This window comes from Patiria miniata, unplaced genomic scaffold, assembly GCF_015706575.1.
Source record: "Patiria miniata isolate m_02_andy unplaced genomic scaffold, ASM1570657v1 HiC_scaffold_3, whole genome shotgun sequence".
NCBI classification, from domain to species: domain Eukaryota; kingdom Metazoa; phylum Echinodermata; class Asteroidea; order Valvatida; family Asterinidae; genus Patiria; species Patiria miniata.
In genome coordinates this window covers 9,395,476-9,420,860 of record NW_024037069.1, presented here as the reverse complement: position 1 = coordinate 9,420,860, position 25,385 = coordinate 9,395,476, and the positions used below count along the sequence as shown (strand labels likewise).

The 25,385-nt window shown below is 40.1% G+C and overlaps 2 protein-coding genes across 2 annotated transcripts; one reads left to right on the top strand and one right to left on the bottom strand.

Annotated features, from left to right (window-relative positions):
• The first annotated feature begins 1,457 nt into the window (after positions 1-1,457).
• Positions 1,458-4,699, top strand: LOC119737049. The gene is made up of 3 exons (XM_038211121.1): positions 1,458-1,816; positions 2,543-2,704; positions 3,313-4,699. Exons 1-3 carry the CDS (start codon positions 1,630-1,632, stop codon positions 3,612-3,614), a joined length of 651 nt encoding a protein of 216 aa, XP_038067049.1. The 5' UTR covers positions 1,458-1,629; the 3' UTR covers positions 3,615-4,699.
• A 5,750-nt stretch (positions 4,700-10,449) lies between these two features.
• LOC119736441 lies at positions 10,450-21,995 on the bottom strand. Its single transcript, XM_038210460.1, has 2 exons — positions 20,984-21,995; positions 10,450-11,539 (listed from the first exon to the last, which is right to left on the bottom strand). Exons 1-2 carry the CDS (start codon positions 21,993-21,995, stop codon positions 10,479-10,481), a joined length of 2,073 nt encoding a protein of 690 aa, XP_038066388.1. The 3' UTR covers positions 10,450-10,478.
• Positions 21,996-25,385: the final 3,390 nt, after the last annotated feature.

Below are 25,385 nucleotides of genomic sequence, written 5' to 3'. Positions count from 1 at the left end.
AACTATTCAAGGTCAAATTAGGCCTAAATATAGTGCCGCTTTTTGCACCTGCTAGCTTTAGAGCGCCCTCAACCACCGAAAATAGAGTTTCAGCTACTTTGAAGCTCAGAATGCCCCCCCCCCCTTCGGCAAATGGCGGACGGCTCCCAAACGATTTAGGAGCATCTGTTTCGGAACAGCCCTTATTGATACCTTTAACATTCTATTGCACCCCTCCACATAGATTCCGCCCACTGAAAACCCACTGCCGCTGCATAGCGCATGCGCAGAGCGGCCATTTTTATAATATTCTATAGAGTGCGACTCGGCATTAAAATTCCCATAGGCACTAGTGCTGAATGCCCATACTTTAAAATTCTTTTTAAAAATACTCAAAACTCTCACAAGTATTTAACCTGCACATAAAAATGATGATTAACATGACATCTGTCATTTTTTTTTCATTTTTTGGTGGATTGACCGTTGACTTTCCAAGAAATTCTCGCCTAAAGACGACCCCTATTTTCCCCAAAGCGGAACGGTAGCCATCTTGAAAAACGATTCCTCCACAACATGGCAAAATAGCGCCACTTTCGATCCCAATTGCATCCAAAATGCTCAGAATTGGAAGCCCCAAGTCCGGGCCAGAGGTTCATGTTGCCATATCCCTTCAATTCCCCAATGTAATGACCCTCAGAACTCTCTAATATAGAATATTTTGAGGGTATAATTATTATGCATGACCTCGGTCGGTGGATTTTGGCCTATTCACCGGTGTGCACCCTTCACATTCAGCTTACAGAGGGCAGCACGCACATAAACAAGGCGTGATAATAAACTTTTGGATGCAGCACTGTTACAGATAATCGTATCAATGATAATGGTATCTTTTTGCAAGACACCAAGGTTCTCTGAATCCTTTTCCCTGAAGGTACAATCTAAAATATAAATTTACAGAGAAAAATAGCCCACAAAAATATGGGTATCGAAAAGTTCAAATTCAGGGATCTATAACGATCTGGGTTGTTCTCATTATTCGTTCACGACAGCTTTTCTTTAATATGCTTTACTGTAACTATATTGACTTAATGAAAATTCAATGCTGCGAAGTTGGTAATCTTTTCTCATGCATAAACATAATTTTCCAGTGAAATTACTGAATTATTCATCACATTTGTATTGCTTTATCGGCCTAAGGAACACAAAATCCCGCGCGGACAGACGTCTCACCTGCGAAGCCTCGTTTTGTAATAAAAAAAAAAACAGTAGTGATACTCTGCATGCAGTGTTCGATTGTTATTCATAAAAGCATTCAATTTAGTCGGTTGGACATGGAGTGATGGCCAATGAAGCGAAGAAGGAGGAGAATGGAGGTATATGCTATTTAACGACCCACCCGTTTATTAGCCGGAGGCAAATCAAAGAAGTGTATTGATCGAGTTATAATGAAAAAAACGTACTTAGGCTGGATCAACGTGGATGAGCCAATTCCACACAATCACCATTGTTGCGTTACTGTGGAAACTGTATGACGACAAGAGGCTATTTTGCAGACATTAGGCTCATTGTATCAGGGAGTGGTGCTGTTCCCGTCTTGACACGGATTCCAAAGTAAGGAACTGCTGGCTGGAAAAAAAAACCCCGCGTAAAATGTTGGAGTTAGTTTTAGCTCTTGGGTTTGTTAGTTCCCTCCCTTTGCTACCCGTGCGAGGGAAGATGTGTAGCGCTATGATCAAGGCTGCACCCGGTGATGATCTGACCACGCTTCGTGACAAGGCTTTGGCGGCTTTCAGAACCGAATGCCGAGGTAAACAACGCAATCTCGACGACATCAAATGTAAGTAATTCTAAAACACTCCGTTACAATTGCAGTTCCAAGCGTGGGTAAAGTATGTTGACTTAAAGGGAAAAACTAAAAATGATGGGGTTTCTAGCATGTTTGTATATAACAAAATGAGAGCCATGGTTGGCACTAAAAACGTTCATTGGGAGAATCTATGTAAATGTATGAAAACAAAGGAGTCGTCACTCTGATGTCACTATAATGCATTTGTGTAATTTGTGCCCTCTTTTCAGATTAGTTTGACTATTTCTAGAGATATTTTAAACTCTTCTGTTTGTCTACACTTCGTCAAATTCAATAGCAAAATAGCAGTGCCATCATATGTATATATGTTTAAGTTAAGGATCTTTAATGTGTTAGGCAACATTCATTCTATATCGTCATGCCTTTAGTATTATTAAGTTCAAGGCAAAACAATTCATTAATTTTATATATAAATCGTTCTACAGTTAGTTGTCAATTTGAACTGATGAGTAAGAGCCTACATTGGATTGCCCGTCCAATAGCGCCCCCAACTGTCAGAATACACAACGATATAATGGTATTTACATGTATATATGTATTACACACCCATCAACAGTAGATCTATACAATCCCCTTTGGTAGCCCTGTGTTATATTGGTGATCTATCAGCTCATTTACGTGTAGCCTACAATAATTGTCTTATTAATATCATTCGGTTTTCACTGTTTATTTCCGTATTACTTGGGGTTCACTTAGCTTGCTCATTCACAACGGACCCGTCCACGCCTCCAATTGCCACGTTCATCTTGCAGCCGATGAGGGCGCCTTTCCGGTTGGACTTGGACGTAAAAACCCCACGCAGTGCCAATGTAGTCTTGGCGGAGGAAAAGACAGAAGTATCCGTCTTTGCCTGGATAAGTGAGTGCTCCAAACTGTTATTTATTCATTTCAATTTTTACGGGCTACAAAATGTACTAAAGTAACAAACAAAGAGAATAATTGAGTGATTGTTGTAGGAGATACAGTCAACATTTCCTTTAAATTTTGAAGGATTTGATTTGTATACGGTTCGCCCCTTTAATTCACTGATGCCCATAAATGTTATGTTATGGAGTCCGAGAAGGGACAGTAACAGTAAAATGTTTATTTTGTGTTCACAAGATAATATTTTGTGTAATTATTGTATTTAGTAGGATAGGGTATTGCGGTAAATCGTGGGAGGTATATTCTGTTTGGAAAAATCGCTTGAACCTCTCTATGGGCTCTATATAAAATATATGAATTGGTTTACAAAACGCACGGCTTCGTCTTTGTCTCCATCCCAAGATTCGATCGCTACCATCCTGCTACGTTCCAACTCAATAAAAACTCACCAAGCATTGTCAGTTGGAAAAGAAAATGAGTCAATTGTTCACCTAGTCTTCCGACTCAGGGGACAAGTTGCTAGAGCTCAATTAAGCTATACACAAAGACAAAGCTTTGTAAACCTTAGAATTAAATCGAAACTGTTTCAATGATATCAACAGCCTTAGGTGGCTGGAGCGGAAAAAGGTCGGTCATCCGAGCCTGTTTCGGTTGTCAAGAGTTGTTGGATGGGCGTTCAGTGGACAACGAGGAAGGTATCGTCAGTGGCACTGAAAGTCGCCCCTTCTGGATCGAGTACAAACACGGCGTGGTGACCGTCGGCAAAGGAAGACAGGAGGAGGCTTTCTTGGAGTGGGACGCCGCTGCGTATCATCATCGCAACATATCAACACCGGTATACGTTGGTATAAGTTCGTGGAAAGGGGAATCTGTGGACTGGGTGTTCCACCATTTCTGTGCCTAAGAAAACAAAAGCAACGTGTGCATGAGAATGCTTTAATAATGAGGTTCAAAAAGTATGACATTTTACAAAATATATTTCAATATAGATTGTAGAAAATGTTATTTTAAGTTAAGCACCCACAAATTCAATCTGTTTGTAGGCCTATGGCGCCCTCATTCGTTCATCACATGGCCTCATAGACCTTTCTTTTGTTTGTAAACATTGACACCATTTTATATGGGCTGCCGGAAGCGCATGAATTGAAGCCAGGGTTGACCATTACTTTTTGCTAGAAAACGTCCTCATAAGGCCTTCAATAGTCAAAAGGCATGTGTAGAAATGATGTATGTTTGTTGTATTTCAAATTCTCAAATAATATTTGGGTTGTCTGTAATAACTCTTCTTCATTTTTGCAGTGTTGGCCTTCCATTGTTTTGCAACCCATGCAGCTTGCCAACCAAGCGTAGAAAGGTATATAGACGACTGAAAACGTCACAGATTTTTTTTTCTCACACGTGTGCTTATGGGAGCCAAGTGTGAAAGTACATAAATTGGACGTGGGGTATATCGTTGTGCAATAAGAGCTCGATTGTTTTCCATTCATGCCTAAAGTATCAACAAGTCTTTGCAAACGTTGCACTTTTGTCACTTTGGTAGTTATAAAGCATGTTCTATGAACTATCGTCGAGTAAGTGTAAATTATCATTCTGCCCGTTCAGTTGAAAAAAGCATTTCTATTGAGCGCAGTAAGTCGGAGTCCTTTCAATACAAGGAGCAGACATAATATTTGCAGAACTGTCCCTCAAAAATAACATCCGTCATTAAAATCGCTGGGAGTAAAACAATATAAAGAGAAATGTAGGATGAAAATGTAGGATGGCCTTTTTTTATCCAACTGGTCGTTAAAAATGCTTTGAAAAATATAAATGACATCTGCTTATTTACAGTATAACGCTATTCAGGGAGCAAAAAACTGGATTACTAAAGGGGAGCTGAACGTGTATTTTGTTCTTTTGCTTGACTATATTGCAATCATATTTAAATCAAAAATGACCTATGGTGGTGAGCGATAAGAACCAAACAAATTATTGATATTTATCACTTAGTTTGCTGCCTGTTGTTTTGCTTATATATTACGTCACAAAACAAAAAGGTTCAATGACCTATGACGTTGAATAAACCGAGTGACAAGAACCAATACCTGATTGAGTTTTCCCGATTTATTAATTGCCGCCATTTCAACCTCGATCGTACGATTTTGGCCGTTGAATCCGATCTAGTTTTCCCACCATTGCTTGTTTGCCTAAATGAATAAATATCTAAGCTCCGAGCAAACAAAATTGTGCATACAAAAATAATTATGCATTAACAAACCACAGAAACCACTAAAATGGAAATACCTACATATACAGTGAAATGAACGGTTCTCATCGATAGAGGGCAGTATATGCATTGCTCACCGTCATGCAATACACAATCATTCGCTCGTACCCACCGCCGTGCAAACAGGGCGCTGGGATATGCTGATGAGCTTCACAAAATCTTGTGAAGAAAGTGACCTATAACCTGTATATAAAGCATCTGGCTGCAGCTGTTTAAGACCGCAGTTAGCCAATGCGCGCAAATGCTATCCGAAAACTTTCCCGTAGAAATGCTCGCATTCCATACCGGATGTGATTTCTGTTTCATTGCGAACCATGTGGACAAATTTTCAGCGTCGCAATATATGCAACCTGACCCATCATGAATTCGAAACAGAGCCTGAGCAAGTGACGAGAATTGAAAATTTATAAAACAGAAACGTTTTACAGATTTTCCTACATTACGCTTTTCAACGAAATAAAGCATTTATGAATGGGAATAAAAGATTGATCTTAACGGCCGTTTCAAACCTTGCCGAGTCGTGGCCGTGATGACTTGCAGGTCACAGGTCATGCAAAATCTATCCAATCAGAGCGTGAATTCATCAGTGTATCCCAGGGTTCTGTTCGCAGGGCAGGGCAGAGGGGGTATGAGCGAATATACAATCACTGTCACTTACCTTATAGCGTCAATTCTATAGAGGGCAGCATACGCATCAACAAGGCGTGATAAGCGTTGGCGGCAGCAATGTGACGGAGAACGTCATAATAAAGTATCGATTCTTTGTTCGAACTCACCAGAACAACCGACGCTAAACAACCCTTTTATTTGGCATCGCTGGTTATTTGTTTGCACTCTCTTGCAATTGACAAATTATCTAGGTGACCTTCGAATGAGAGTAGGCCTACGTTAACCTTGCCAACCAAAAACTGATGGACGACTTCACAATGATAATAAGAAAGAGAAAATGTACACAGAACTCAATTAACCAGGTTCTGTAATTACTAAATTACACAATTACATAGACAAACTGCACAAACAACAAAACATACAGACGTACGGAAAGATCAACAGACTATAATTAGTCAGCAAACAAACCATCAGGAAACAGACGAAGAAAACATAACGGTCAGGACCACGCCCAAAAAAATATACGGGAAAAAAGTCCAACTAGCCTGAGAATCGAACAGCCTATATAAATTGACTCCAATTTTAAACACAAATAAAATAACAAACAACACAAGGATGGCAGCCAATATGGCCGCCAAAATGGTTAAAACACTTTCGAAATAAGTCATATATCAGCCAAATAGTGTGATAAAAGCATCAAAAACATTGTTAGTTGTATTTTTAACCCTCACGAATTTATTTCTGTATCCCTTTTTGCTATCATGCTATAAATGCATGATGTCGGCCAGGATGGCCGCCAATGTGGCCGCCAAAATGGTAAAAAATATCGAAATAAGTCATATATCAGCCAAATAATGTGTTAAAAGCATCAGAAAAATGTTTATTTGATTTTTATCCTCCCAATTTCATTTCTTGTATCATGCTTTAAATTAAATATAATTGAATTTAATTTTACAAGCGAAAAGAAAGATTACACTGCACCAAATGCTTCCCGAAACAGATTTTTTTAAGCCAGATTCAAATGTACTAAGATTCTCAGCTTCCCTGGGGTTGATGCAGCTTGTTCCAGAGCAGTGGGCCAACGGCACAAAACATTGCTGAAGTTTGTGACATTTTATTGCATTTAATGTTACATCCTCGGGCAATTTTCGAGTTTTACCTTGTCAAATAAATTTTATCTTTTGAATGAGATATCGACAGAAAAAATCTGATTGAGTTCATTTATTGAATTAATGCTGCACAATCCTGACTTAATAGTAGCAGCCTGACCATAATTCCATTCTCACGAGGGAGGCTGGTCCCCGCCTCGCATCCAGTACCGATGATGTACGGACTGGGAACGGGACCGATTTGCAGGGGGATTTTGTTTGTGGCAACCCTCCCCATCCATGCCCCCAACCTTCCCCCGCCCCCATTTTTGGAGGGTTTAATACAGACGTCCAGAAAGAGATAGAGAGAGAGGGGGGGGGGAGAGAGGGGGATACCAGTTTTGGGTTGTAAGATGACCTCTTGTATTTTTTTAATGTATTAATAGACAAAAAAAGGATTGTTTTTGTAATTTGCTGTACATAACGACATATTGTGCAGTTTGCAGTCTTCATAACAAATGACACCAATTAGCGCTTGCTACTATTCTTTACTTGTCAAGCGCTCGTGAGCTTCGCAGTGGAAGGGTGATTGATGAAACCATTTTCATTATTGTCTTCTTTTCATCGTAACACATATGTCTTCTGAAAAGAAGACGAAGCAGACGCAAAATGGCTGTATTTCTTTGTGTGTATTTCCTGAATCTATAGGTTAAATGATAGCAGCGCATTTCTTATGTGCCATTGAAAAACGACTTATTTACCCTCCAGCGACACTGAGGTTTTTCCTCCGTCGGAGTGTTTTCTAGACACTGGGAATCCCATGTATCCTTGCTTTCAGTTTTGGATTGTTTCTTATATTCGTGACAATCTAATGTTGACACTCGTCTGATTGTTGAATCCGTTAAGCCTATCAAGACCAGGTATATTTATTTGTATTAATGTTTGTTTTAATGGGGTTTTTTAAATTTATGTTAAAATATGGACGGTACCGTACCTTTTAGCAGACACAGTGAGGGAAAATATGCAAGTTTTGGAAAACGTGAATATTTATTGCACTCATTAAAAGTACCGAAAGACACAATATTATTTTATCGTCCTTGTTATACAACTCGGCAGAAAATCCTTAATGCCTGGTGAACTGGACAAAAACAAAAAGACACGTGAAGGTGTTTTGGCAACGCAAAAAGAGAATATTCCTGTGCAAAAAGACTAAAAGACGTCTGTTTCTGACGACTAAAAGACGTCTTTTTGACGTTAAATTATGACGTCTTATTTGGGTCTTATTTTGCTCGTATATAATGCAAAACCAAACGACGTCTTTTTCTGACGACACAGAGACGTCTTTTTGTGACAACTAAACGACGTCTTTTCTGACGACTAAACAACGTACTTTAGTCGAACTATGGCTTACTATTGTTCGCGCCCGAACTTGCTCATGTGTTGAGTGTTTCTATTTCGACATTAATCCATCACAATTATGCGCCAAAATTTAACGTGATCGAATTTGTCTTCTTGGAGAAGGGCATTATCAATGTCTGTGCTGCCCTCTTTAGGCTGGACGCAAGCTTTGACTGTGATTATTTGGTGCATGGCTGAATGGATAGGAGGTCCTCTGACACTACTTTTTTGTGTGCATTGTTTGCTGCCCTCTACAGATTGGATGTCCGCTGTTCCCCTGAATGGATGGATAGTTATCTGTTACTGTACACATTGTGTGCTGCCCTCTATAAATTGGATGTTCGCTGAAAGTTCCCCTGAATGGATGGGATGGTACACTGTGTGCTGCCCTCTATAGATTGGATGCCCGCTGTTCCCCTCAGTGGATGGGATGGTTCCCGGTAATATGTAAAGTATGTGCCGCCCTCTATAGATTGGATGTTTGTTTTTCGCCTCGCCATGCAAGCATGATAATTGTCGCGGTTTCGAAATCCAAGAAAATGCAGAAAAAGGGCCAAAATGAATTCCGAGGATTCTGAATCGAGATCTACACATAATCTATTAGCCTATTTGAGTTATTGCAGACACAAAAGTAGGGCGCTGTTTGATTTGGGTAAACTCTTTTGTATTTACCCAAAGCAAATAGCGCCCTCCTATTGTGCCCGCCATATCTGAAGTAGGCTAAAGTAACTTTTTCAGGTTCCTTAACCAGTAATGGGTTTTGATTGGGGTTTAAATGTTTCGTTAAAGGGGTGACGTTTCAAAGATTGTTGAATGATTCTCAACAAAGTTCGGAATGATCAGGGCTGGAAATTAGTTACTGTTTTAGGATTCAAATCAAAGTTGAAGTGGCGGCATCAGAGGCGGATCTAGCTACGAGTAATCTTGGGAGGAGGGGGGTCGGGTGATATCAAGGGGGTTGAGTGAGGGAATTCCAAACGTCGTGCCCCCATAGGTGGGGCCTGGGGGCATCCCCCGTAAAAGACTTTTGGAGAATGAATTAGGAACGTTAGCATTCCAATTATAATTTTTGGCTCAATTTTACTAGTTTTATGACCTTAGTCAGCGGATGAACCCCCCCCCCCCTACATCCGCCACCGGGGCTGTATGGAAAGGTAGACATAGCCTACTTGTTTTGAAGCATAGTTCCAGTTGCCCTACAGCTGCTATAAAACACAGTACTAAAATCACATTCTTGCAAACAAGTAACTAAATAAATCAGGAAAAATCAATCATGAATTGGTTCTTGTCACTCGGTTTATTCAACGTCATAGGTCATTGGAACCATTTTTTGTGCCGCAATATACAAGCAAAATAGCAAACAGCAAACTGAGTGATAAGAATCAATAATGGTTTAGTTCTTATCACTCAGCTTAATAAAATGTCATAGGTCATTATTTATATCATGCAATGTACAGGCAAAAAAGTGAGAAAAAAAAACGCTTTCAGATCCAAACAAATATAGTCTTTTTTTCTGCTCCTTGTATCGTTATACTCCAGATGAGCACTTGTCATTCAAGGTAAATTAAATTTGAGTTATTTATTTTTCTCAAAATTGATCTTCAAAATTAGACAGTGCATGCGTTGCATTATGTGGCATGTTCAGTTTTAGATTAAGTAATGACAAATATGGGATATCTACCTGTTCATTTCATGTTAACAGTCGGTTTTTTAAATTTATATTTACATCTGTTACGCGCATCGACAAAACCACATTGTAAACAGCTGAAATCTCCGTAACTACGATGACTTTGCGGATTAGTAGAAAAGCCTTTCACCCGTGACCAAAGTTTTGAATTGATAATATTGTTCTACTACATTTATTTGATGAAATGTTTAACTTGTACAATATGTGTGTTTTTTTTCTATTGATTATTATTTTGTTGGGAGGGGTTAGGGGGTTGTTGTTTTGAAATGAAAAAAAAGGCCGCTGTCGTTACCAAGCAGTAGCGCAGAGAGTAACTCTTCAGGGTCGCGTTTTCCAAAGTTCATAAAGGGGGAGGGGGTGATTGGACGTTATTTGCCATTTTTGGGCGCAGTTGATTATACATTTTGTCTATATATAATTGTACATGTACAATGTATGTGTTATAATACAGTCTCGTAGCAGCATAAAAGGAACCTGCCAAATACTTTCTATTGTTACATTTTCTACACTAAATAAAGCCAAACTGCCGTTTCAGTTTTCTTTTTTCTCTATTTTTTTATGGGCGTGGAGGTGGAAGAACAGCACTCGAACACCCATTCCGATCGCTACGTCATTGGGGAAGTTCCCGTGGCCCCTCCCACTCCCAGTATCCATAGGCAAAAATGTTCATTTTATATGTTAAATTTAAGACTAGTGCCGTGTTTGCAACTTATACAATATTCACGGTCCCAATTCACGCATTTTCATGCTGCACTTTTTCAGAGAATAGTTATACCCTTTCCATCTCTCCCATTGCACGCCCTCGGCACGTCCTACTTGCCCTTGTGGGTAATATGGACCATTCAAGTGAGAGATAAAACAGCGATTAAACCACCAGGCTCCTGTGTTTTTTTGTGCACAACTATGATTTACCGCGTCATTGTCACGATCCTTTGTTGAGAAGGGTTGTCCTCTGTGAAACCTGTCGGCAGCATAATCGCGGTTATACCCAAGAGAGTCACCGGCAGTGCTGCTGGTATCGTATTGGCCAATAGTCAGATTGTATTCACCCGGGGATATTTGGAAATCTGAGTACTTTGCCCATGCCGTGTTGTTCTCCCAGTCCCCTAAATCAACGCGTAGCTCCCATGTTCCACGTGAATCATCAGACGTCAGAGTTACCAAATTATCGTTGCCTAACCAGAACTCACCAGACAGATCGCCAAAGCCAGACTGGTACTCGGTCCAGTTACGGTAGAAGTCCACACTGCCATCTTGTCGCCTCTGAAACACGATCCATCCCCCGCCGTCAGTTTCCATGTCACAGTAGACACGAAGACCGCCATTACCGAATCCCTCTGGGTAGACTGTGTAGATACCGCTTGAACGAAAACAGGCATCGAAGAGCATCTTGCAACTTTTGTAGCGATTGAATGAGCTATCAGTCAGTGAGCAGAGAGATGTGTCCTCATCTGCATCAAAGTACACACTCCCTTGAGTTGCATTGAAGTATTCGGGATGCTCTCGTCTTGTGGCAAGGTTCGTCTCGCACATTTTACTGTAGTCGTTAAAGTTAAACGACTTGCAACGTTCATCCATGCCGCATTTCACTCCGCAAATGGCACGAGATCGCACAGTTTTGGTTGCATATGCTAACCCTTGTAATGCGCGATTTTCTGCAGCGTACATGAGTTGTTGCCGTGTATGAAATTGATGTCCACTGACTAAAATGACCACCTCCAAAAGTACCATTAGATTACAAACTTTGAGACCGGCGTACAGTTTTGCCATTGTAGAAGAATCTGATCAAGCGTGATGTTATTGAAATGTTCACAATGATTAACTTTAGCCTCGATTTAGAGCGTCAGTAGATAAAGATACAAGTTGATAAAAATACAGCCGGATATGAATTATGAATCGCTTTCAAGATCAAAACCGACGAATCCTCGAAATTACTGCATTGTCTTAATCTGTTAATCTTATGAGTTCGATGATAGGTTTCACGTCAGAACACGCAGTCCAACTTATCCCGTACAATCAGCTTAGATCTGCTAACGTCGATCAGATCATCGCTAACACTGCAGAGATCAACGCGTTACCACAGCGCAGCGTCTGGAATGAAACTGGCGTCGTAGCGCACCTGCTTTCCAGCAAGGATACAATTCTACGGAGATGAGAGGCAGTGATTGGTCAGTTAAGTGAATATTAATTAACAGCTCGCACTGGATTGTTCATTATCACTTACCAATGTCATGTGGACCATTAATGAAATCATAGAGAAATACACGTGTAGCTCCGCCCATGATGACGTCAAGATGGGATTGGCCAATGAACCTATTTCCTAGGGACGAAGCTGACTCTCACTTGGATAATACGTACGGCCAAGATTCCAGCACGCTCAAAAGTAACAATCCCCCCATAGGCGTAGCCAGCGGGGGGTAAGGGGGGGTATTTACCCCCTCCCATATATTTTGTAAAGACTGCTTTTTTTTCAATTCAATTGCCCTTTTCTTTCAACGGGCTTACCCCCCCCCCCCCCAATAACTTGTAAAGAGTGCCTTTTTTACGCAGTGCCCTTTTTTCTGAACAAGTGCCCTTTTAAAAAAAGAAATGGTGCCCTTTTTGTGTCATCTGCCGTTTTGGGTGCCTTTTTCAGAATTTTGCACATGTATCGCCCTGAAAAGCACCATAAATTGGCCCTTTGTGTGCATAATTGTCGGTTTTTGAACAGCGCCCCCATCGACAGATGGTCCCCCCCCCCACCCCGCTTGTTGATTTTACTGAGGCCAAGTGTCCGGAGAGAAAAACCTGCCTACATTTCACCACGGATGTGCAAGTGCCCTTTTCAAAAAATTTTACCCCCCCCCCCCAATAAAATGACCGTGCTACGATTATATTCTTCGTCTCCTTTACATTTATCTACCGATTTGGTGGAGGCATTAATTTTATCATTGTGAGAGGGGTAGTTGTGTTGTTAAGGGGTAGTTTTCCATCTCGAGAAGGTGCACAATTTTGTAAATGCGAGAGAGGTACTTGTGTTTTTGAGGGGCAGTTTTGCATTATACAAGAGAGGAGACAATTTTATTTGTGGTGCAATCACAATGCTTTTATACCTGTGCGTTTGATGGGCAGTTTTGTTTTCATCTGGAAAGGGCACATTTATAACAGCGAGAGCGGCATTTTTGATGGCTTTGGAAAATGGGGCGGGGGGGGGGCGGGGTACTCTCTCCTGCCCCCTGCCCCACCCCCCCCCCCCCCCCCCCCCCCCCCAATTCCGCAGCCCTCACTCTTGCAGACAACGCAATATTGATAGATGAAACGTAATTTCTGTTCATTCGGAAAGCGGTTCATTTTGAAAAAAGGGGGAAACAGGCTTAATGGTTTCATTTCTTCGTGTAACTTATATTCTTCAATTATGGTATTGAGATGCTCGTAACAATCTTACAAAAGCCTTTTCCGAGGATAGTTTTCTTAAGAAATCAATAAACCAAAAAAATAGCAATTTCATAATTTGGGCACTTTAATTTTCCTATTGAAGGGGTCAAGAAGCGCGCCACCAAGGGTTGAACTTTCCGGTTCTATTGTCAGTTACTTTGGAAATACTTAGAGACAGTTTGACTGTACTAAAATATTAACAGGTTTTTTTTTTCAGAACCACACATTCTATAAACAAATACTCAGGCACACTTGTACCACAGATTCTATAAGTATCAAACATCAGAAAGTTTAAATACATTTGTTGTTACTGCTTCAGTCATTCTAAGGACAAATATTGCATTTCTGGTCTTAAAAGCAAAGAAAAGCAAATCATGTTGTCACGTTGATTAAACTTGGAGGCCTATGTGAAACCCAAAACTCATAACTAATGCGCCAAACAGATAAAAGCTAGGTTGAGTTGTGTTAAATATGTATTTGTTGTTATTTATCTCACGAAAGCAAAACATTAGAATGACCTTCACAATGGGGTACATTTAGCAGTATAGTTGATGTGCCTGGAATGGACTTTTTTACACGACGCTCACTGCCATTCTTTGTAGTCATACACGTACGTACTTATCATAAAATGATCACCATTCGGTGTATATACACCATGACAACAATATGATATACTGTCATGACAACAATATCGGCACACTAGCTGAATTATTCAGTCACCTTCGGAATCATAATGTTTGCAACTCTCACACAAGGGGTAATTTCGTTTGAAGTATCTGTTAAATAATCTATTATTCTGCTCGTGCGCAATTTATTATAGGGTTTAGTACACAATGGGAGAAAATCAACCTACCGACGCCATCTTGCCTGACAGCAATTCATTTGCTGCGAAGCGCGGCCACTGCGTGTACATAGTTCAAATCCCCCTGTGTTCGTGCGTCACACACAAGGAACAGTGCGAGTCAACCAGCGAAATGTCCCGCCCATGGGACGTCGTTGCTAGGTAAAAGGGCGCCCTCTTCGTCGGCGCACGGGGCTCATAGGGAGACATTCCCTTGAACGTGTGCACAAAATAACCCAAACGTTAAAGACGCGTAATCCCAACGTAACCTTATCCTCCCTCCGTGAATCTTTGTAAATGTATCATTTGTTTGCATCAAGAAGAATCGATTGAGCATATTTGCCTAGAAATAGGAGTTGAAGCAGGACAATCACTTTGTATTTTGTTTAAAACAAGCAACAAAAGTTTAGAACACATTTATAGACTTGATTGGGACCCAACGAAGATCAATCAAAACGTGTGTGATATGACAGTATATCACACAATATAGCACATGCATTTTAAACCCGCTTAAGGCGGTCTAAATGCACAGATGGTATCCCAAAGAGCAAGCTGTTACCAGCTGGATGGAATATGCACGGACAAGGGTTTCAGTACCAGCATGTGTTAAATTCTTCATAATAGATCATGTTTTGTGAAGATAATAACAATCTACATTGTACGTTCATTACCACATGATCTTTCATTAACATCAAACCACGCTCCCAAGTTCCGGGCAAGAGTCACAGGGCTAACGACTGATCCCCCAGCCTCTATCCCATCTATGTTAACTCTTGCCAATCGCTGACAATTTTACCAATAATGCCGTTTTAGTATTGTGGAACTGAAATGTTGACTGAAATGTAGGGACAATAGGTTATGAAATGTAAGGGGTGATTGTAAATGGTTTTCTCAAGAATCTTCGGAATACTAAGACAAGATAAGTTTCGGTAGCACCATGTAAATAAATCTCTTTTCTGAGTATGCGTGGTTCTGAAAAGAACCACACATACCCAGAAAAGAAATTTATTCACATGGTGTTACCGCAACTTATCTTGCTTAGTATCTTTCCACCATGCAAACCTTCAAATTTCAATCTTTGGAATCTTCGGAACTGTAAATTGCTGACTGGACGATAGTTTTCGACCTAACTCTTTACAGTATTCTTCATTTGTCTGGAATTGATTTAATCTTTACATGCGCCTCCCGCCATTCTTGGAAGTCAGCTGTACTTCCATGTAACGATTACCGCTCGGCCTTGATGCATTGCCATGACAACAATATCGGCAGACCAGATGAGCCACCTTTAGTTTCATAATTTAGAGGTTTGCATTTCGACAAAGGATATAATTTTCATTTCAGCCAGGAATTTATCATCTTTTTTATTTCACTGATATTTAAAACCAATTAACAATTACCGAGGAAGGTGAAGCAGGCAGTTAGTGGTTTTGATCTATTGTGTTTAAGCAGAGCTACTGCATAATAAATGATAGTGGCTCGTTTTGTAACGCAGATGCCGTACATTGTCATAAAGGCAGCACCGGCGAAGCGAATAGGAGATGAACAACGTGGCATTGTTCGTGACTGTGGTTCTAGCTTGTGACATCCCGTAAGACATGCTACTGTGCAATTTCATGAGGATGAACAATCTTTAAAGAAACCAAACAATTACCAACGAAAATTCATTTTATTTCCTGCTTCACACGACGCCGTGTTCGGGAAATCTAGGCCTATCGCCGCTATAACCACTGTAACCAAACCGCTACTAAATGTCAAAACAGTCCTACATTTGATCCTGTTGAATTAAACCAAAATATCAGATCATGCAAACTAGGCATGGACAATTTTATGTAGCATATTCCATCAGCTCTGTACAAGAGGATGGGTTTTGCAATTGTTTAAAACTGCAAAACAGTCTTTTTGATCCTGCACCCCAATAGAGTAAACCAAAATTTCAGATCATGTAAACGAGGTATGGACAATTTTATGGAGCAAATTTCATCAGCTTTGTACAAGAGGATGGGTTTTGCAATTGTTTAAAACTGCAAAACAGTCTTTTTGATCAAAAACTAGATATTTATATTCGAAAGAGGGATACATTGAAATAAGTGCCAGTGCACAATAAGCTCTGGCGAAAAATGCAACACCGATGGCACATACAGAACACCATTCTTTCAGTGAATGTTCAGCTCCCTCTGGTGGATCGATACCGTCCAACCACTACAAAAAAATACCATGTCACTACAGTATTACTGCACAAAACTTGCCTCCGTTTACAAAATGCTAATAAACTCTACGAATTGTCACAAAAATTTGTAGAGTAAATTTACTGACGACGACATCTGCTTTATTTTTGGTCAAATTGTTCGGTCAATTTTTAGTACATTTTCCGGGAACAGAAAAGGACGCGCATGTGCATCAATCGAAACGGAGTGCATTTTCTCGATAACTTTTGTTAAGAGTGCATTCATTGACGACGGCATGGCATTTGCTCAATGTTCGGTCAAATATTTTGGGGTCAATTTACGGGGGCAGACTAGCCTTTAGTCAAGGCGCGCATTGCTTTGACCCGGACGCGTGGTTCCACGGATGCTGGTGGCACGAAAACAGACCAGTGCGAGCGGCGAAGCCACGAGTGCCTGTACCATCTCGTGAAGAACGATTGTACTTCTTTACATTTATCTACCGATTTGGTGGAGGCATTAATTTGTCATGCATAATGCATTGCATGTTGTGAATATGGACCAATGGAAATGTAGCATTAATACCTGTCTAGACGAAGTGACGTCAGAAGCACGTGCAAGAAATCAGAGCAAAGCAAGATGGCGACTTCGGCGGTGTTTTTGTCGGCAGCACACATCGTCAGTGGATCATGATTATTCAGCTAGTTCGACGTTTATTGATAACGCCATGCAATCGAATGTGAAATTGGAAGGTAAAAATCATCTCGTAAACCTAGTGTCCAACGGTTTCGGAAAAAGTAGGGTTTTTTTTTCAAACCAGCCGTCACAACCGAATTTGACATTAGCTTCACATTCCCCGTTCTAGGCTTATGACATGGAGACCCTCCAGTACTGAAATTACCGAGTTAGTCAGCTAAAATTCAGTTTTAGGGCCGATATTTTCAGCTTACATTTTTAATTACAAGTAAACAACAGGAGATGTCGTTTAACAGTAAAGCAAATTCTCAAAATGACAATACAATCAAGCTGAACTAGTTTTTAAAAAAGAGCTATTTTCGGTGCAACTCCGGGTGTGTACACCATACAGAGATTTTTTTTCTTAATTTAAATCATCCGTCCAAATATTTTCAAATCGCCCCTTGATAGTATTTGATTAACCACGGTTAAAAATACAATCATGACGTCATCAGACCGGAGGTAACTGTAGGGGGAATTTCAAAACGATCATTTAAAGTTAATTCTGTCATTCGGCCCAATCTTATTACTATTATGATGTCCATTACAATATTGACATTTTGAATCCCTGGTGATGTGACGTCAGCAACCTGAGGATGGGTTGTATTAATACGTCCACTTTATATATTATCCATATTTTCATACGGCAGTTTTACGTCATAATGAACATATTATATCCTCTCCGAACTAAATCAACATTCACTTCCACCTGACTGATGACGTCATCGAACCAGAAACAAACTTGTACGTGTACATAAAATGTTAATTGATGTGTATGATACCTTACAGGATGAATGTTTTTCTAAAACAAATTCACTGTGTGTAACATATCTTGATCCTTTGTTCCGTCATAAAAATATTCATAACTCTATTGGGCAGTGTCGAATGAAGTACATGTCTGGCCGACCACCCTGCGTTTGTATCTCAACAAACGCAAACTTGTAGTTTGCAATTGTTTTTTTTTCCAAAGAATGTTTAGTAAACATGGCAAAATGCAAGTTATGGTGATCACTATAAGTGACTATAATCCTTTAGAGTGATTTCAGAGTCTTAGACTCCATTTCTTCATACAAAGATTACTGTAGAAACTTCACCATTTTGAGTTTTCCCTTAAGTCAACATACTTTACCCGCGCTTGGAATAGAGTCTGAAAGTAAAAGGTCACACAGCTCCCGGAACCCTCGCGCGGTCTATCAATGGGTTGCCCTTTTCTTGCTATAATTTTTTTGACCTACACAGAATTGTTTCTATTTATTGCACTAACTCTACGTGTACTTGTAGAAGTCGACCTAACTAACTAACTCGTGACTCCATTTCATTTGCAAACCAGGACTAAATGTCGGATTGGAAGTGGTCGATTCGAAAGCAGTGTTTTGTAATACAATAACGGTCTGACATGGATCTTTGAACCTAGACTACGGGTGAATGACGGAAGACTCAATATCGAAACCGCCCGCTGATTGGTCAAAATCCAGAGGTCAAAGAGGTTGGATGTCTTGCATTGTACATCTTGTACATGTGTGCTGCCATCTATAGATTGGATGTGCGCTTTTCCCCTCATAAATGGATATAATTGTTCAAGGTAACGTGTACACTGTGTGCCGCCCTCTATAGATTGGATGTGCGCTGCTCCCTTGAATAGGATGGTCCTCGGAATACGGTATACATTGTTTGCCGTCCTCTATAGATTGGATGTCTCCCCTGAATGGATGGAATTGTTCTCGATAATATGTGTATTCTGGTCCGCCCTCTATAGATTGGATGTGCGCTGTTCCTCTCGTCATCATGCAATCAAAGGGTGCGTTCGTTTAGCTTACCCGGGTCGAAACGGGTATAAAGGCAGACGGGTCAGCCATGACAGCCGGGCTAATCGAACGCTCAACCTAGGGTCATCACAATCCTCACGTGACGCCCGTAGCCGTGGCCGTAGCCACTGACAAAACGCCCGTTTCGGATTGGGCCTTAGTTTGAGATTTACTGATTTTTAGTCAATTGCAAAACTCAAAAAAATAGGGCTGAAATTAAATCCTCCAAAGTCGCAATTTCCTCAATTACCTTTAGACTTCAAATAAAGTTAACTTTTGAGTCCACTTGAGATTTCCGTTGTCCGGCCGCCATATTTGTCCGTTTCTAGGGAGTGAACAACGCATGCGTGTCATACTTCTACCAGTGATTCTGCTCCACGAGCAGAGTCTCATGATGTGGTGGCTGACCTTGCTGAAGACCGACAATGACGTCAGAGCTAACCGAACGGCAAGGGGCTCACCCGTGTGGACCAATATTAGCTATTTAACGAACGCAACCATTCAGTGAGACTCTGTGGTTCATGTTTTAATAGAACAATAGAAGAAGACAGCAGCGTGCAGTAGACAGCGGCATGGCCAGCGTTCTCACAACCGGGGGGGGGGGGGCTAGAATGTTGAAATGGAAGGGGGCGCCAAATCATCTTTATATGGGGGCGTCATTCAAAGCGGACATTAGTGGACGATAGCTGGCACTCTTCATTAAGTACAATCGCGGAACGTCAAAAAGGGGAACTCGTGAAAAAAAGAGGAGCTGTGAAAAAGGAAAAGCAAATATTCGTTCCACAGCGAAACACCGACCGAAGTGGGAGGGGGGGGGGGGACTGCAGGCCGCTGTTCAAATGGAGGAGGGATTGAATGCCATTTCACTCTAGGGGGCGCTCTTTCCTCATTTTATTAATTTGTCTCTTTCTATAATTATATCACCTGTCTCCAAGATGAAAAAGAGTGTGTTTAGCATCGATGTAAAAACCTCGACTTCTTTCGTCTTCTGGTATCATTTAAGAAAATTACAATTGAAGTCGCATTTTTGTAGAGGGCGTAATAGCTCTTGTGGTCCCTCTTGATTCGCCGATTTACTGAATACTATATTCTGCGAGAGTATCAATGCCACTTCCTGTAGACGAAGTTGTAGATTTAAGTGTAGACATATTATATTTTGAAGTATAGCACCAGTATCCCTACAGCTGCTTAACACTAATAGGCCTACTACTAGAATCACATTCTTGCAAACAAAACTCTTTCAATAAACTGGGAAAACTGATCAATCATGGATAGGTTCTTGTCACTCGGTTTATTCAACGTCATAGTCATTCGAACCTTATTTTTTGCTAGTGCGCAATATACAAGCAAAATAGCAAACAGCAAACTGAGTGATAAGAGTCAATAATTGTTTGCTTCTTATCACTCAGGTTATTCCTTGTCATATGTCATTATTTACATTATGCAATGTACCTGCAAAATAGCAGAATAAACACGTATAGATCCAACCACGTTATTTCAGTTTTCTGCTCCGTGTATCTTTATACTCCATACTATAAGTTATCATTCAAGGTTTATTAAATTTGATTTATTTCATTTTCTCATATTGGTACCCAAAAGTAGACGGGGCATACTTACATTATGTGTCAATTTCAGTTTCAAATATGCTAATGAAATTATGGTATCTATTTTCAATATTTTTTTTTATTTTGACAGTCCTTTCTTCTTTTATTTGGGTTTACATATTAATGTTAAGCGCAACGACGAAACCACATTGTCAAACTGCTGATATCGCAAATATCCGTTACTACGATGACTTTAGGGATAAGTGGACAAGTTTTCACTTGTATTTTTTTGGCAGGAGGAAAATACCGCGACCAAAGTTTGGAATTTATATTGTTGAATTATATCTCATTTATGAAATATTCGTAAAATGTTCGTTTCTCCAGCATCAGGACTCTAAAGCATTTGGATTTAGGTTTTTTGTCATTGTGTGAGCACTACAGTTAGCAGGTTTTGGCTGCAATTGATCAATAGATCATAAAAGAGGCGACAAAGTAAATTGAAAGGTTTAGTACATTTTTTTTTTGATTTCAGGTATTAACAATGTGCCCGCAAACTTAAATTCACCAACCTTTTCCCGCTGTTGCCAGCGTCATACAACCCTAAAACCCACCTTTTTTGTGCACCAACAGATTGCCTTTCGCAAAAAAAACATTCAATATTAAGTTTACAATAAGCAACTGAAAATGATATTTTCACAAACAAGCAGTCACGGTCCCATCGCACGCATTTTCATCTGGCAGGTTCTCAGAGAATAGGAAGAGCCTTTCCAGTAATACCAATGCACGCCCCTATCACCAGCTGTTACATGCTTATTGGGGTAATATCGACCGTTCAAGTTGGAGTGCAAACAAACATTAAACCACCAGGCTCCGTGGAAGTATTGTGCACATTTGTACGTTGCACGATCATTGTCACGATCCTTTGTTGAGAAGGGACTTCCTCTGTGATGCCTAAGAGAGTCATCACCGGCGGTGCTGCTGGCATAGTATTTGCCAATAATCAGATTGTACTCACCCGAGGATATTTTGAAATCTGAGTACTTTGCCCATGCCGTGTTGCCATCCCAGTCCTCTAAATCAACTCGTAGCTCCCAAGTTCCTAGTGAATCATCAGACGTCAGAGTCACCAAGTTGTCATTGCCCAACCAGAACTCACCCGACAGATCGCCAAAGCCAGACTGGTACTCGGTCCAGTTACGGTAGAAGTCTACACTGCCATCTTGTCGCCTCTGAAACACGATCCATCCTCCGCCGTCAGTTTCCATGTCACAGTAGACACGAAGACCGCTATCACCGAATCCCTCTGGGTAGATTGTGTAGATACCGCTTGAACGATAACCGGCATCTAAGAGCATCTTGCAACCTCTGTTACGATTCAAGGAGCCATCAGTCATTGAGTAGTGAGGTGTGTTCTCATCTGCATCAAAGTACACACTCCCTTGAGTTGCATTGAAGTTTTCGGGATGCTCTCGTCTTGTGGCAAGGTTCAACTCGCACAGTTTACTGCAGTAGTTAAAGTTAAACGACTTGCAACTTTCATCCATGCTGCATTCCCGCCCGCAGATGACACGAGATTGCACATTTTTGGTTGCATATTCAAACCCTTGTAATGCGCGATTTTCCGCGGCGTACATGATTTGTTGGTGTGGATGAAATTTATGTCCATCGACAAAAATGATCATACCCAAAAACAGAATCAGACTAAAACCTTTGAAAGCAGCGTCGAACTTTGTCATTTTGTAGAATCTGATCAAGCGTGTTGTTACTGAAATGTTCACTTACAGCCTGAAACAAGAGCGTCACGTTCTGAGTCGATAAATATGCAGCCGGCGAAATAATGAATCACATTCAACATGAAAATGAACCCTTGGTACCGCTGCATTCAGTATTTATCTGTTCACTTTTTGACGAGTTCGATTACACAATTGATGCGAGAACACGCAGTGAAACCTTGCCTGAATACAATCAATTTAGGTCTGGTAATGTCATGTCGTTGACACTGCAGATATCAAGGTGTTACCACATTTGCAACCGCCGTCTGGAATGAAACTGGCGACGTAGCGCTCCTGGTTTCCAGTAAGGTAAGCATTCCGCGGAGATGAGAGACACTGATTGGTCAGTGACATATGAATACTAAGTAGAGCTTCGCGTTTGTTGAGTTACAAACGCAGAGTGGTCGGGCGGACAACCTTAATTAACCACTGCCCAGTTATACAGGGTGGATAAAAAAACGAGACCGAGATATTATTGCTAATTGGAACAGAAGAAAGGCACATGTGAATCAAAGGGAGATATCCTCTGTTACGGTTGATCTCCTCTTTAAAATGACACCCCGATCACCCTAACAGAAAATATCTCCCTTTGATTCCCATGTGCCCTTCTTCTGTTCGAATTAGCAATAATATGTCGGTTTCGGGTTTTTTTTATCCACCCTGTATATGTTTATGTAGAACAAAGGATCACGAAATTAAATCCCTTCCAGCACAATCAATTATTTTGTTTCAAAAAATTTATCCTTAACGATGTGATAGATTTCAGTTAACATTCTATGTGCGCAAAAAAAAGTTATTTCTGGTTTGATTACGTCATCAGTCAAAAACGGTAAGTGAATACTGATAAAGTTCGGAAAGGATAAATTTTCATTGTGAAGTTAAAATAACGTATGAAAATATGGGAAAAATAATTGAATGTATTAATAACATCTAAAATCAGGTTTGATGACGTATAAATAACACCTAACTTACGGTTTAATGACGTCACAGCATTAGAGATCCAAAGGTGAACAATGTAATGGATATCATTATTTGGATTACGAAGATATGACCGGGATTAATGATAGAATTCAAATAAAAATATGATACTTTTCAAATTCTCCTTAAAGTAACTTCCGGTCTGAATACGTCATGAATTTGAAACCTTGCCAAGTTATCTGTGGTTAATCAGAGAATATCAAGGGTCGATTTGGTAAAACTTGGACGGATAGTTTTAAAATTAAAGAAAGCAACTCTATTTTATGTGCCACTAGGGGGCGCTCTTTCGGATGATGACATCATCACACTTTTTTGTGTCTGGTATTCCTCTTTTAACACTTTCATAATGTATATGTGTGTAGTAAAATGCTTCCTCTTTGAATATATTTGGCTGTTATTGCACTTCCGGTAACACCGGAAGTTAAGGTCAAGCAGTTTTGTGTCCGGGGACAAGAAGTTTGTCTCACGGCATAGTCTACAAACTCACGAAAAACGAACACGATACTTTATTTAATTCAAAAGATATAGCGCAAACTATTTTGTCATAATTTGCCCTCAAATCGCTTGTAATTTGATACCTGATGATGTCACGATGACGTTGCGAAGATTATAGCATCTTCGTAACATGGTACAAGTTCACACTAATTTTTTATGATCATAGTGTAAACCGTTTCGAAGAGTTAAAGGTGAAAGTATTTGGCCACTGTTTCCTCTAAAATCGCTTGTAATTTGACACCTGATGACGTCATCATGACGTCATTATGACGTCAGAGTAATATGCAACACTTGGGATGTGGGTCGATATATTGAAAGTTACAAGTTCATATCATAAACCGTTTGGGAGAAAACCTGCGGAGACGTATTGTCCAAAAAAAAAGAAAAAAAGAAAGATTAATCGTAACAACGCCAAACAGTGGTTGGATTGTGCCCGATTACTCAATGAACAGCTCGCACTGGATTCGTTGATGCCAAGTATAAACGTTCTTCATAATTATTATTATTAAAAAAACCGAAAAGTTCGGACATAACACACAGGGACGTAACCCATGCTAACTGCATAAATCCGTATCAGACTTTGACAAGCAGGCTCGCACAGTCAGTCTTTGTGCACCGTTGTCAGCACCAAAACAGAAATTCATTTTTAAAACGTCTCATGCAGTTTGTGATAAACTGTCAAGGACAAGCCTTACGTGCACGCTAAAAGTGGGTATTGTATTGGCTAATCTTTTCATCAGCCTAATTGGTACACTGATGAAACATTGAAACGTTACTCTTTGTAATATTTACACACTTACTGGATTATAAATGTAAGCAAGGAGACGAGAGGATTTTAGTCAGGCTTTAACCAATGAAGCATGTCCAAGGCACTAATGGCCGTATTTTAAGTGCGTCATTCATGTATAAATCGTTTCATGTTTTTTAAGCTCTGACAGGAGCATCTACATGTCACTTGGTGGTTGGTCTGTCGGTTGGTCGGTCTGTCTGTCCCCACGAAATATAACTGCCGAATTGAAAATTTCAAAAAAAATAAACAAATAAATTAAACAATTGACAAAAATTGATTGTGACAATTCGGAAAGTTTGTAAATTGATGCAAATGTGTGCAGTAATTATCTTGGTATTGATCTATTGTGTGTATTCGCAGCGCTGCTGCATAATGAATGATAGTGGTTCGTTTTGTAAGGCAGATGAGGTACATTGACAGAAAGTCAGCATCGGTAAAGCGTATTGAAGATGAATAAAACGTGGCATAGCTCATAGTTTTGGTTGTAACTTTTGACATCTCGTGGGACATTTTTACAATTTACAAATTTAAAACAGACTGAACTCTTTAGAATGTTGGTTGGTCTTATACATACAATCAAACAAATTTCTAAAATTTCATGCACCCTATTTTTGCTCAAACTGCTTCCCTTTAATGGAAGTTTTTAATTGATGGACTTCAATAGGTATTAGACTTGATGTCATCAACAAAGGATTAGTTACAATGTGACAAATAAACAGCATCCGTGCTCCCAGTTGCAAATCAATCACCTGTGGCGTATCTCAGGGCTCCGTCCTTGGGCCAGTCGTATTTGTTATTTATGTTAACGATATCCGTAATGCTACACAACCTCTGACGTTCATCTTATTTGCAGATGATAAAAAAATATTCTACAGTGGTCACAATTTAAAAAAAGAAGAAAAAAGGGCCTCCTCCTTCCTTTTTTTCAGAAGGCAACGCTAAAAAAATGTTTTCTACTTGGCCTTACATGTCAGCATTCAGATAAACAAGAAATCACGGGCTTCATATATAACATGGCAAACAAATAGGTTTATTAATTTTTTCAATTATTGGATTAATAATCTGATTTTGTTTACATTAATTTTTAAAAT